At 45.3% G+C, this 14,719-nt stretch overlaps 1 protein-coding gene across 1 annotated transcript in view; it reads left to right on the top strand.

Moving 5' to 3' along the window:
* Positions 1–14,719, top strand: part of LOC135365916 (venom metalloproteinase antarease TserMP_A-like) — a 74,387-nt gene that overhangs the window by 38,241 nt on the left and 21,427 nt on the right. Inside the window, exons 9-10 of the mRNA XM_064598580.1 lie at positions 11,695–11,750; positions 14,267–14,375. Of these exons, the coding sequence (XP_064454650.1) occupies positions 11,695–11,750; positions 14,267–14,375 (165 nt within the window). The remainder of the gene's footprint in view (positions 1–11,694; positions 11,751–14,266; positions 14,376–14,719) is intronic.

The raw sequence follows: 14,719 nt of genomic DNA on the forward strand, positions 1-14,719 counted from the left end.
TCAGTGGCCAGCCTCGGAATTAATTCCGTACTCAGGAATTATTGCACAAATCACTTTGTATTTAACATTTATCATGTAGGACATCATAAACAATATGTAAGTCGCAACCCTGTCTGCAGCATTCTCGACTGTCTCTTACCTTTACAGTTAGAGACACGTTACCAAACCATTGGCAAAGGGCTGCCTTACAGGAGCTGTGTAACTTGAGTTTTGAATTTATAAAATTTATGAAAAATAAGTACATAATAAGTAATATAAAATTTATATAAAATAAAAATAATTTATAAAAAATAAATAAAAAGGCTTCATGGAAGCAATGCGTTGCATATCCATTGCACATAAAGCACAATTATATGTGCCTGGACATCTATTATCTATCTAATCTTCTGATCCCTATGTGTGGCTGCATACGAAATTATTTTTTATGCGCATGCTCTACCTTCCTAGTCTTGCATGTGCACACGAATAACAGTGAATATATGTGAAGTGGCAAAAAGCTATGCTAGACTCTACCATCATTGAAGCCCCTTTAACTTCTCCACATTTATGCCTGGTGAACAGGGAATATCTCACTTGAAAAGACGACATTTCTGTATTGTTTCGCAAGGAAATAGATATATGTATTTCATTTTCCATCAATCAACAATGTTGTGACCTGGTGCAAATATTAATGTCAACAAGGAAAGTACTAACTAATTATTCCTATGTACTCAAATGCAGATACGACAATTCTCTTTTTATACCTCAACACAGTACAGTTTAAAGATTAACAAACTGCACAGCATCAGCAATCTTAAGTATCTCAAGAGGGTAATCACATAAAGCTCCAATTATAGTCTGGGCGATCAAAATTCCAAAAGACAAGGTAGCAAGAAAAATCTCAATAATCGGTTGCCATTGTGATGTGTACTACTATGTACAGTTCATGAATGGAACATGTCACTTCACTGTATTGCCTCCATGTCAGCACTAGAACAGGCAGCTTTCCAGGTCGCTCTTTTCGTGTATTTCTATGGTCCTTTTTTTCTCTTTGCAATAGCAAACATGGCCATAGTGAAACACAAGCAGCCTAGGACAGGATGAGACATGTACAATGCGACTGCTAACCCTCAACTGATATATTTATTAGCAGACTCTGGAATATACACATATATGCTGCTAAGCAAATGACAATTTAACCAACAGAATAACAGACAAGAAAAAATGGTTATATATCTCCCCCTCTCCCCATTCTGTTTCACAGGCGGCCCTAGTATCATTCTGAGTGTGCCAGTGCGTCCCCTTTGAGATAACGTATCTCGGACAGAAGCAAATCCAACAGCGGACTGCTTACACATGCAACTGTCTTGGATTTCTCTAACCGCTTGTTGTTTAATAGCTGCCTTGAGCTGCGTGTTCTGGAAATTTAGGTAGCATCCAGAGCCCCTGCAATGTGTTGCTATGTTTCCCGAGGGCATCAAATGTATGTCTGTCCTTGGCTGCCTGTGTTTCACTATGGCTCTCAGATGCAAACTACCCCATTTCAACAGAGTAGGAAACACAGACTTGTAAATAGCATATGTTGATTGCACTGTACCTAACCCCCATATAAATGGTCATAGTGGATACTACATCTTGTTCGAACACAGGATCAGGAACACAAAAAAGCTAGATTTGAAACTACTCTTACGTCGTGGTAGTAGTATTTGTGTGAAGCTACGCAATTCCAGTCCTGGAGATAATTTAAATCATATGTTTCATCTGCCAGCATGATGATCCCGTGAAAAGCAATTCACACTTGGCTGGAACTACCGGTTCTGTAAACTATCCCTGACATGTGAAGCCATCAGGGAGGAAAACCAAGGGCTGCGGTTGAAGAGACAAACACACCCGGGCTATGTTCTCGCTGTGTATCAACTGCTCGGGCAACTAATAACAACATGTTCCAAATTAATATAACATGGCTTGACATGATACGTCGGCGACAGCTAACCAATAAAATTAGTAGTTAAATGTTCAATACATAAACACTTGCCATAACATGACAGTTTCCTTCCTGCATTCATGCAGTGCCATTCAACCCATTTAAAGAGTGCACTGATTTTTTTTTATACCATTACACGCTCGTTTGACAGAACTTGAACAAGATTACATAGCACACGATAAAAGTAGAGTAAACATAATGTGCAGAAAAAATGGCTAGGAAGCAAGCGAGCTGGTGAAGATGATGCATGGTGTAAAACCCCGAGACTAGGGAACACAAAGGGACGTGTTTGTGTCTGTCCCTTCGTGTTCCCTAGTCTCGGGATTTTACATCATGTGCAGCTTTCCATTCACACTTACTGGCCGCAGCAGTAATGCATGAAGGCCACTGCTAAGCTGTGTTGAGAAACACTACTTTCTGTTTGCCATGTCTAAAACATACCTAACCTGATCCAAATTAACCGTTCTGAGTCTGGAACACACAAATAGAAAAACGCAACACATGCTACAACATTATCAGATTGGCAAATGAGCTGTGGCGAGCTCCACCTTGGGATAAAGCCAACAAGTAATTCACCAAAAGTCTATGAGTGCCTGAAATGTAACCTCTCTGACTGGTAGCAGGACGCTCCACGTCCAATTCCTGGTGCTAGCACCGAATGGCTTTTTCACGATTTATTTGTTGAAGTTTCCATGTGCTTGAGAACATGAACCATTTGTCAACCATGGTATCCTCATGAGGTTATGAGGGTTTGTCATCCCAAAGAGAGTCCCTTTCTTGCATGTGCGTTATGGTTGCTCACCACTACAGAAAAAAAAGCGTTTAATGACAAGAAATGGATAGTCATATTTATTTTATAATGATTGTGCGCAACAGAAAGAAGACTTTCGCACAGAAGGCTGTACTTCTTGAGGTCTAAAGTCAAGTTACAAAATTCCAGAATATATGACATGTTGTAAGATAGAGAACAAGTAGAGTTGTCAAGTTGTCGAGTTGAGTTGTTGAGTTGTACCCCCCTTTTATTTTACGATATAGGTTGTATAATTATTTGTATGTCTGCTTGCTGCCCTTGCTCTCTATCTTACAACATGTTTTATATATTCTGGGATTTTGTAACTTCATGTTAGACATTAACAAGAGCATGCATCCTTGTGCACGAAAGTCTCGTCTCATTAAAATTTAGATGCCCTCGACAGTCTTCTGTCTGTTGTGAGTCTCTATCGCAGCATACCTGCACACTGCTGTTGAACGTACCGTGACTCTGCCGTAAGATTATGGACTTTGGATAAAAAGACTACACAGCACTGCTCAGGTATTTTTGCCTATCGAACAGCATGATGCAGTGTGCACACAGCATTTATGCACTGGACCCACTATAAATATAATGAATGTGGCATTGCCCACAGTAATGCACCAGGTTCAACACAAGTATTGCAGAATCCAAGTATTTTAGCTTACATGTCAATCCAGTACCACATCCACTGTGAGGTTGTGACAACTAAATAGTTCCCATTTTTCTTAGCTCTCAGAACACAGACAGTGAATACGTAATATTAACATTAATACGTAATATTAATACGTAATATTAAGAATACGTAATATTAACATTAATTATCGGCTATTCTTCAATAAAAGATTCACAGATAGTAAAGGGACCTTCCTGAGTGAACGTTGATGAGAGTGAAAATTATAAAACTTTATCAGACGCGACATCAGCTTCTACGTGTCAGAAAGGATTGCATGTCCAATAGTAATCCACCTAACAGTAAAAAAAAAAAAGTGTGCAAAAGACAATTTAACTGAACTAATGTAACGTGCCTTCTATATCAGACAGTCAAGCTTGTAACACGCCATCCACAGGAACCAGTGTCCAGACAGCAAAATTGCTTGAACTGGGAGATAGCACCTAATCGGAATGGCGACCTTTCTTTTCCACCCTGAAAGCACAGACTGTAACTTTGAGGACAGATTTAAGAGTGGCGTCAAGATGTCTGCATGAAAAGTGGAAGATAGGTGAATACTCAAATTATACCATCACACTGTCATAGCTGTTGATGGAGGTAGACTGCAACTAACGTGCCAGCAATTTCATCATACACTAGATGCAAGCCAGATCCTGCTTCACTTCCGCCTTTAGCGTGCACCTGTGGTAATTCAGAAGTTAGATTATCAATGCTATTGTGTTTTGAATCGTGGTTATATCAGAGTAAGCGCAGTAGGACAGCTGCACAATCGATTCATGAAGCTTGCAATTTTTATGTCTGAACCTCGACTTACCTTTTTGCTCTCGTTTTTTTGCCTTCAACCTCTGTGGCACGTTCAGAATTTTGTGCGTCGGGCACCTCAGATTTTCATCAGACGATTTCGTGCCGAGATTCCAAATTGCCTGTGAGTCGCGTGTAACGTATGATAACATTCGTGGACGAAATCCTTGGAGTGGAACTTGGAGTGGCACTGCTTGGATTTTGGCAGCTGATAATAGGTAACACTTGAATGCTCCGATGAATTGTTCTAACAGCGTAGCACCGTCGCATCTTCGACAACTTCGCCGTCGCATATCACGTATCATATCGCTCCAGCCCACAAAAGGCAAGGTCAGAACAAGGAAGTGCACTTTCCAAACGACGCCGTGGCAAAAAATATTCACATGCTTCGTTTCCGGCTTAGCAATAACATAACAGCTGTTGGCTTATGTACGATGCACAGAGGACGAAACGGAAGAAGCCAAGCGGCCAAGCCAAGAGTTCATGCCAAGCCAAAGACAGATAAACCGAGAGCAGTGACGTCGGTTCGCCAGTGCGCAGGGTTTGCCGACGGTCCGACGATCTGCTGCCCTTTCTTCTCATCGTTTCTTTTTGAAAACATGCGTGTATCTGCATGCAGAATAACTGAAGAAGTGCATTCAATCACAAGAATTCAGTCCCCTTCCTTCTCATCGTTTCTCTTTGAAGACATGCGTGTATCTGGATGCAGAATAACTGAAGAAGCGGATTTAATCACAAGAATTCAGTCCCCTTCCTTCTCATCGTTTCTCTTTGAAAACATGCTTGTATCTAGATGCATGCGGAATAACTGAAGAGTGCATTTAATCACAAGAATTCCATTCCCGTTCCTCGTGATCCTTCCTCTTTGAAAACATGCGTGTATCTGGATGCAGAATAACTGTAGACGTGCATTTAATCACAATAATTCAGTCCCCTTCCTTCTCAGAGTTTCTCTTTGAAAACATGCGTGTATCTGGATGCAGAATAACTGAAGAAGTGCATTTAATCACAAGAATTCAGTCCCCTTCCTTCTCAACGTTTCTCTTTGAAAACATGCGTGTATCTGCATGCAGAATAACTGAAGAAGTGCATTTAATCACAAGAATTCCATTCCCGTTCCTCGTGATCCTTCCTCTTTGAAAACATGCGTGTATGTGCACGCGGAACAACTGAAGAAGTGCATTTAATCACAATAATCCTTGTCCCCTTCCTTCTCATCGTTTCTCTAACTAAGAACTAAAAAAATGTTTTCTAAAAAAACTACGAACTGTTGGACCAAGCTATTTCGCACACATATTCAGTCTTCGCCATTGAACACACAGCGCGAGTATCGCTCAGTTCTGCGCGCTTCAAAATCGGCATATCTGACCTTTAACGATATTGGACTTATGGCCGTAAAATCTTTCCCTCATTGTGTTCCAAATTTCTTCGATATACCGAATACAGCGTTTAGTGCAATTAATAAGGTAACATATGTTGAAAGAGTTGCAGTGCAACCCCTGTCGGATTTCCAAAGTAAAATAATTTGAGGTGCTCGAGATAAACGTACACGAACTGATGAAATGACATGTCTGGCAGCGTTCGTTACCACAACAACCAGGATTTGATCGGGATAGATGGGATGAAACTAGTAAATTACGAATGTTACCTGATCGGCAGAATGTGACATTGGGGAGAGCAGGAAATATTATTTTAAGTCTTTCGTCGCTTTGAAGTATGCTGCGATGGCGGGTGAAGATGGATCCTGCGCCACTGAGTGCTTTGTTGTAGGCGGTAACGAAGGATAAGGCAAATTATCATATTAAGGAACACCACGTGTTACAGGGTGTACAATGCTTTTTACGTAAGCTTCGAACCGTAGAACATTATGTAATCCGTTTACAGAATACGAATAATGGGCGTTTTAAAAGGATGCATAACACTTGTTTTATTTTTAAACAGTTTAAAAGTAAAAAGTCAGTAACATGACAGTTACAATGTGTTACCCTGTAAAAATCTACCCGCGCCCGCATGCGATGATCGGCAGATACTCAATGCAGATGGAACATGGTGTTGTTTAGCTCCGAAGGACATTCGATCCTGGTGAATTTGGAATCGATTGAGCCTTGTTGCGGAAGATACAATGCAAAACATTGTAACCCCGTATCCAGATTCCAGAACAATCAAAATGGCGGAATCTAGCAGATGAGTTGTGACGCTGCTCCCGAGACGACATCGCGGCGCGGAACATTGCGCTGCCGCGCCACGCTGCCGGTAATTTTCGCAACGCCGCCGGTTCCAAACTGGCGGGCCGAGGGCCTCTTCGTGCCTGTTTTCGGAAGCGAAAACGTGCAGCCCTCTCGCGCGGTCACATTGGTTGCTGGCGATGCCGATGGCGGTAGGTTGCGGTTTTCTGCTTTTTTGACTTGTGTTCGCACCGCTGACGCCGCCGCCGGTCAAAACTCCATCTGCGCACACGTCTACCGGTGTCTTAAAGTGTCCTGCGGTGGCAGCAGCTTCAGCGTTGCGCGTCATTCGTTGCACGTAACTTACATTCTGTAATCTCGAAAGGGGGCAGCGGTATCAGAGGGTTCCTTTAAACCGTTGGTTGAATGCCGAGGTTACGCAAAAATTTCGTTGCTTCCGCAGTTTCAGTTTGTGTTCCCTTTAAATGATATAGGGTGAGCTATTATGCGAGAATGGTCACCTGGTTGTATCAAAGAAAGGACATCGCTGCAGCCAAAAGTATTGGCTGCACGTCTGACGTTCTGCTAAACGAGTTTAAACACACCAGCTCCAGCAGCTCCAATGGACCACCATTCGCTGTGAACTTTTATCGAAGCTCTTCTTAAAATGGCATTTTTTACTAAGGACCTTTTCATGTCTTGTGAGGAGGCATTGCCATCTATACTGTTATCTTTTGCAGCCGCAATCGTTTCGGTGGCATTGAAAAACCTGAACACTACGTAGTCACACACGCGGAGATTTTACGTATAAACGTAAAAAAAAGAGAAGAAATAACGATGATTCTGTCCCTAGACAACAAAAGCGAATTCGGAACGCATCGCTGGGACCGCAGTTGGTGGACGTCCGAACTGAAGAGATACCCCAGAGATACCAGAAATGTGCGAATGTAACACCCAGGTACATCTCACAGACGTTTAGCGGACGTAGCTACCGGATGCTGTCCGGACGTGTTATAGCTCTGAATGGGATATATTCCGGCAAGCTCGGGCTTCCTGGACTGTACTTCTGCATGTAGCAATAGTGAACGTGGCTTTTTTCTCGTTCTTTTCTTTTTCTTTTTGAGAAGTGAACACGCGTTTGCAGTCGAAATTTTTTCCACGCTTTTTCTGCCATATTGTTTCAACCTAGGCCACCACACATTCAATGCGCTGCGTTGATATTTCCGTGCATGTTACATAACCACCAGTTGGGCCAAATTAATCCGTAGACCGACCTCTGTGCCTTCATTCATATTGATACTTATCTCGCGATGTAAAGCCACGTATATGAGATATCATTATTTGTTAGATTGCTGTCCGTAGGATGGGACGCAGGACTATTTTTTGTTGTTCGCATTTCCTGTAACCAACATTTAGTGCGGCGCTTTAAAGAGCAAAAAAAAAAAAAAAGAAACAAAGAAAGAGAGAGAGAGAAACATGAATTCTCCCGGACCAGTAGACCAAGAAAAAACAGGTATTATACAGGGTATTCCAGAAAACGTGCCATTGCATTACAATAAAAGAACTATGCCACCTAGAATCACACGGTCAACGGCATTTCTTTTTATTAGGCTTTTGCCACCCTCTAATGTGAATGCCATGTAACGTAAGTTTTATTATGTAAATTTTTGCCAACCGAACTCGGAAATTTGCCAAGTAAAAGTCACTATTTTACACCACCAGTGTGAAGAGCGTGCCGAATTTGCTCAAATTCGTGATAATTAACAGATATATGAGCGAGCTATCCCATCGGGAAAAAATAGCCGAAGATCATGCTTTTCGGGGCACCAAGAGCATAGCGCTTGACGACTTTTTGAGCGCAATATTATCGTTATCAGTCCGACGAAAGGAGGTGGCAAACCCAGCCCACAGAGTGATAGCAGAAAGAGATAACACAGGATTTTCTTAGCGCACCCGGCATCCACTGGGATCATGCCTTCCCTTTCACAATTTCAGGAACTGTCGCTTTTTTATTATCACTTTGTGGGCTGCGTTTTCTTGCTTCGCCAGCCGCATCTTATAGCCGCCATCTTGCTTCGCGATGCCAATGTTAATCGGTCTAACCGACTGACAGCGTGGTCGTTCGAGCGAAATCACGCGACCTACAACTAATGTAACCTATGTTTGATCGGAAGGGATGTCTCTTCTGTAACGCTAGGTGCTTTCAAGTTACTGCAGGCAGTGTGAGTTGCTGAGGCGCATGTCGATCACCGTCACGAAAGTGTTCCGTTCCTTTGCACTGCGGTTTGAATTTTTTTTATTCATACACTATTGCGATCCCAGTGAAGGTTTCTGAGAGATTTTTTTACACTGGCAGTTCCGTAGGATTGCTTGGGTCATTCAGCAAGACGGGCGTAGCACCTGTTCTTCGTTTGTAGGGCGATGCAGTGTTGTTTTTGCAACTCTATGCAACGTGGATCAATAAGAAGATCTGCAGAAATTAAAAAGCAAAAAGGAGAGAGAAGTAGTATCAGTGATGGGCATTGTCACATTTTCCAACTGTTTAATTGACATTACATCAGAGTACATAGGAACATAGTTTCCATTACGGGAGTCTGTGCGCGACTGACGCGTTGAGGGCGTGTTACACGTTACACTCTGTTACGGAATATCCCACAGTTGACATGTGCGATCGTTTATCTGCCGATATCAGCCGAACGCGACACCTCTTCCCGTCACATTCTTTAGTCCAGTCCCACAATCAGCCTTTCCGGAGGTCTTCTTATTTGTTGGGGACGGGGCGTCTTTGCGACTTGTGCATTCCCATTTCCTAGATCAGGGACTGTTGTATTCGGAGCGTGCACATTCTCAGTGGTCGTGTGCAACTCGCTCGGAGGAGTAATTTCTGCTTCTGGATGGTGTGGTCGATCCGCTACCACGGGCTCTTGAGTAACACAGTCATTTGAAGTTGGTCTGCGGTTTTCTTCTCGCGTGTTTTGGCGTTCGCAGGCACCCGGTTTCAGCTGGTCGATGTGCCGGCGCCAGATTTTGTCACCAACCTTTACTTCATAGGTCAATGATCCGTGGCGTCCGAGTACAATTCCAGTGGTTCACTAATCAGTTCCTCTGAAGTCACGAACAGAAACATGTTGTCCCGATTCAAAGTAGCGTTCCCTTCCATGGTTCCGCTCCAACAGTTTATATTGCTTGGCTCGTATACTTTCTTGAACACTTGTCCTGATAAGTGCCAGGCGGGTGCGAATTTCACGTCCCAGGAAGAGTTTAGATGGAGTTTCTCCAGTCGTTGTGTGGGGGCAAGTGCGATATGGAGAACTTTGCGAGATCCTCGTGGATACTCCCTTCCCCCTGCATAGATTTCAGGCTTGACTTAAGTGTCTGGACAAAACGCTGAACAAGTCCATTGGCTGCTGGATGGTATGATGCTGTCAAGGAATGTTGAATTCCATTGTTCCTCATGGACCCCATGAACATGCTTGATATGAACTGTGGTCCATTGTCAGTGACGATACGTTCGGGTATGCCGTTTCTGGCAAAGTTCGTCCGTAGGACACCTACAGTGTGAGAAGCAGTAGTAGAGCCCATGACGATTACTTCAGGCCTTTTGGAGAAGGCGTTCACGACTACTAGGGACATTTTGTCTTGGAATGGCCCGGCGAAGTCCGAGTGGACTCGTTCCCATGGTCCGTTAGCAATTTCCCACGCATGATATGGAGCCTTTGGTGGCTCATTTTGGTTTTTCAGACAACCTTCGCAATTCTTTGCAAGAGCTTCGATGTCACGATCGATGTTTGGCCACCATACGTAGGATCATGCCAAAGCTTTCATTTTAACGATTCCCATGTGAACAGGGTGAAGCTCGTGAAGAATTGACTGTACGAGTTTCGCGGGAATGACGGTGCGAGTTCCCCATGTTAGAACCCCTTGTTGCATAGATAGTTCATCTTTGCGTCTGAGGTAAGGCACAAGATCGTCGTCCAAGTTAGAACTGTCCCAGCCATTCATGACATTCCAATGTCTCTTGGACAGAATGGCATTTCTCGCAGTTGTGAATGAGTAAGAGGGAGTTGCTCAAATTGGCTGAAATGGTAAAGCTCAGCTTCATCTGGGCCCTCCAGTGGAACGTCCGGTAGAGGTAAGCGTGACAAACTGTCAGTATTGTCGTTGTCTTCTGACTTCTTATACACTATGTCGTAGTCCATGACGGAGGGAAAGAGAGCATAGAGTTGGAGACATGCTGCTTGCATTGCAGGTATGCATTGCATTGCACGTGCTTCAGTGGTCAGAAGGTCTGCGTCAACGGTTGCGGGTCCGTTATAAGTCTGAAATGTCTGCCAGTGTAGAACTTATGTACTGCCCAGGCAATGGCTAGGGCCTCTTGGTCAATTTGTGAGTAGTTCTTTCCGTCCCATCAGGCATTTCGTGAGAAAGAACTACGCCGAGACCATGTAGTCCGGCATCACAAGCGAGACGGAGTGGTAACTGCGGACTGTGTCAGACGCCATAATTTTGGAAGGCTACTTTGCAGTGTTTTGTCCAGTTCCACTTCGCAGATTTTTCCTAAAGTGCGTGCAAAGGTCCCAAAAGGTCTGCGCTGCCCGCAATAAATTTTCCGTAGTAGTTGATTAGCCCAAGGAAGTAACGCAGCTGGGTGACGTGTTGCGGTGCTGGAGCTTAAAGTACAGGACGGATCTTGTCTTGGGTCTTGTGTAAACCTTCGCTGCTGATCTTGTATCCGCAGTACACCATGCTGTCTTGGAAAAGGAGCACGGCACACACACACACATACATTGGATGGTGATGAAATGGGCGATTCACCACCGCTGAGGCGGTACACTACCCTATGTCGCGTTGGGAGAGCATGGAGGGATGATGATGGGGGCTTTCAAAGAGGCATCGCCAGACCGGTGGAGCGCAAATACTCCGCCAGAAGGCGAAGGCCCTGCGTCTGATGGGCAGCGTTCGCCCACGGACCGAGGATCTTCGCTAGGTTGAACGGCCGCTTGTCAATGCGTTGCATAGAGACTTGCATTAGTGCACGCTCGTGGCAGTATTGCCCACAAGCCAGCATGACGTGGCTGAGGCCTTTCAGCACCGTCTAGGCTCCCCCTCGTCCTCCCTCTGCCCCACTTGTGGAGTACACAGCGCAAAATAGGCTCCTCCTCCAGTTTTCAACACATCTAGGGCGAGAACGTTGCCATTCGGGATGATGGTTGGCTATGAGCGTGCTATGTGGTGAAGTTCATTTTTAAGATTGTAGACGTAGGGTAAACGGTTTCGAAAATAATGTATTTCCTCTTTGCAGAAGGGATATGTGCAAATTAGAAGAGTCGACGTCGACGTTGAGCTGTCTTGTTGCAGGTGAGTCAGGATGGGATACATTTTATTTATTTTTGGAACGTATTGCTCGGATGGGGCATTTATAAAGCTGTTGAGGTTGGTGTCAAGAACAAATCCGTCAGTTAGCGTTGTCCCAATGCAACTAAACGGGGTCATGTACGTCCAACGCCATGTTCTCGTCCACTCAGAACTACTGCGTCACCTCCATCATGCTCCACTTGGACCTTTTATATCCGTCAATTTCATGGGCGGTCTGAACAAGGAAACATAAATGTGAAACCACGGAGAAAAATTTAGATTTGCGCACGACACACACGAAAGCAGGCAGTTGAACAAACACCCCGCTGCGTCAAGCAAATCCTGAGCATGTAAATGCCATACAAAAGAAAGGTCACGAGAAACTTGCTAACCCGGAACCCCTTGCACATAAAACGTTATTTCCATTTGGAACGAGTTCTTCATGAGTGTAGTCATCTCTCCCGTGGGTAAAAGTTTTAACATAAAGTGGTTGCGTTCAACGTAATATATGGTAACAAGGTACTTGTGGTTTGGGCGTTTATGTACCCCGGGTCCCGGCCACACCGGCATTCAGGGCAACGAAGAGGCAGATTTGGCGGCGGCGGCGGTCCACCGTATCTCCAGAGCCGTGCCCATTATCCTCTCCAACGGAGATAGGCGCTCCTACTTGTCTGCGTTGGTGTCACCCTTGGCCCGCCAGCAATGGCTCCTTGACATCACTCAATGGTCGCTCCTCCATGCTGTGGACCCGTCATTATCATTTAGGATGCCAGGTCGCTTCCCTCGCAGCTTTACGACACTCCTGCGGCGTCTACGACTCAAAGTCCCCTTCATCCCTGTGTTCCGTGTTAAGCTGGGTTACAGTAACACGGCGCTGTGCCTAGATTGCCACACCCCAGCTACGATCCTCCGTATCATCGAGGACTGTGACCGATCCACGTGTGAGCGCCGGGTACTTCAACGCCAACTGGAACTACTTGACCATCGACCATTCAGCTTGTCCAAAGTAGAGCTCTTCGAGGAGCCCAGTGGCTTGCATGAAAGCAAAAAGGGAGCGAAGAGCCCGGCACTGATGCGCAGGGGAGCTCCATGGGTCAAGACCCATGGAGCTCCCCTGCGCATCAGTGCCGGGCTCTTCGCTCCCTTTTTGCTTTCATGCAAGCCACTGGGCTCCTCGAAGAGCTCTAAACGGAACTCCGACCTGTCGTCGCTTCACTTTCACCATAATTCATCCTCTCATATTAACCACTGTGAAGTGGGGTAGGGTCCTGTGGCTACCACGGGGAAGCATCCCATGTCATCATCACTTCTTCATTTATTGTTGTTGTTGTTCTTTATGTACCATCAGCGTTATTTGGGTTTTTGTAGTAGATCATATGTGGCATCTAACATCCACATTGCCCGTGCCGTCTTTGCTGAATCGCAGTTCGCGCCTCATCTTTTCCCTCTTTCGTTTCCCCTCTTTCATTGCTCCAGCAAGCGCAATATACGCTGGTTCACATGCTGCTGTAGCAGGCGTATCGCACTTGCCCAAGATGAAGACCGACGGGGAAAGACAGATCAGGAGTTTGAGCGCGGTGCGTTCCTTTACCGTATGTAAGTGTGCTGCCGTGCGGTCGACAGCGGCGTATCTCGACCGGTACTAGAGCTCTTGGCCCCGAAACGTGCCACAGATCGGTGCCTCTGGAGGACTATTGCGATGCTTGAGGCGCCGTAAAATGCCAGGTCGTTTAGTGGGCATGGGGCAGTGGGCATCGGAAGGGACGAGGCATCGTGTCTCTTGTGATGGCCTTCGGAGTGGTCGTTCGGTGATCTTGAGTCGATGCAAAATTTAGTATGGTGAAGTGTCGAATTGCTACCGGGCTATTGTGTTCATTGTCCGCGTCACCAAATGTAGAGGAGGTGGTATCCATGAGTCCTGATCGGCGATGATGGAATGTCACGGAGGGCTTCTTAACCCGTGGCCTCACCCAGGACTGTGCCGACAGACCTGGCTGACTTGTGCCATGGCGCGCGGTAGTAGTGGCGCGTCGTTGTTGTCCACAGACCGCCACAGTAACATTTATCTGCCTCGAAATTTCTCAGGTGCGCATGGGCCTCTCGAGAGGGTGCAAGGGGGGACTTGAATCTTATCCACCGGACCCTCTGTATGTCAAAGCATTCGATTGTCATAATGCTACAGTGACTTCCACGCTTTCCGCCCACTTCCGCCGGAAGCCCGTTGTCCTGCCCTGGTAAAAGACCTGAAAAAGAGAAATAAGGATGATAACGTTTTCTCCTGCGTCGTACCTCTAACTGTCGGCAACTTATGAAGCTTCAAACCAGTAGTATCACTTTTGCTAATTTTACGTGACACTGAAACGGAGTTTAGAATTTTTGTAGCACATGAAGGGCGTCTTCGACTCTGCTTTCTCTGTGGTATCCTGAGCTTGTGGCACCTCTTATTGAAGTGATTTGAAATGAAGTATGTCTTCTGCATTCCAGGTTTATCTCCTTTTTTTTCTGTGCGTTCATTCCAGGAGAGGCTTATGTAGCGGGCGCTTGCACAGAGTACCGGGCAGCCATAGTTGAAGACAAGCCGTGGATGTACCATTCTGTTCGTAACATTGCACACGAATTGGCCCACAGGTGAGGAGTAAACAGTGGAAAGTTGCGACGGGTTTTGGATTGAGCTCTGCAGTTCATATGTCAGTTCGTAGTCCTCAGGGTTATAATGGAAGAAATTCCATTCAGCTCAGAGCTACACTGTCATGAAAGAACCTCCTTCAAACATTTGCGCCACCTATCATGCACCGCATTTTTAACTTCACCGTTGTCTTGAAGCTCGGCGCCACCAAGGTGCCCTTCCAACAAGTGGAGGAAACGAATCAAAGAGCATAAAACATTACGAGTGGGGTGACGACGTGCCCTGTCATGAGGATGAGACTGATTTATTCGGGGGAGGCACGGCAAAGTACAGTTCATGTGCCTTC

The sequence above is a fragment of the Ornithodoros turicata genome, chromosome 8 (assembly GCF_037126465.1).
Source record: "Ornithodoros turicata isolate Travis chromosome 8, ASM3712646v1, whole genome shotgun sequence".
Classification (NCBI taxonomy): domain Eukaryota; kingdom Metazoa; phylum Arthropoda; class Arachnida; order Ixodida; family Argasidae; genus Ornithodoros; species Ornithodoros turicata.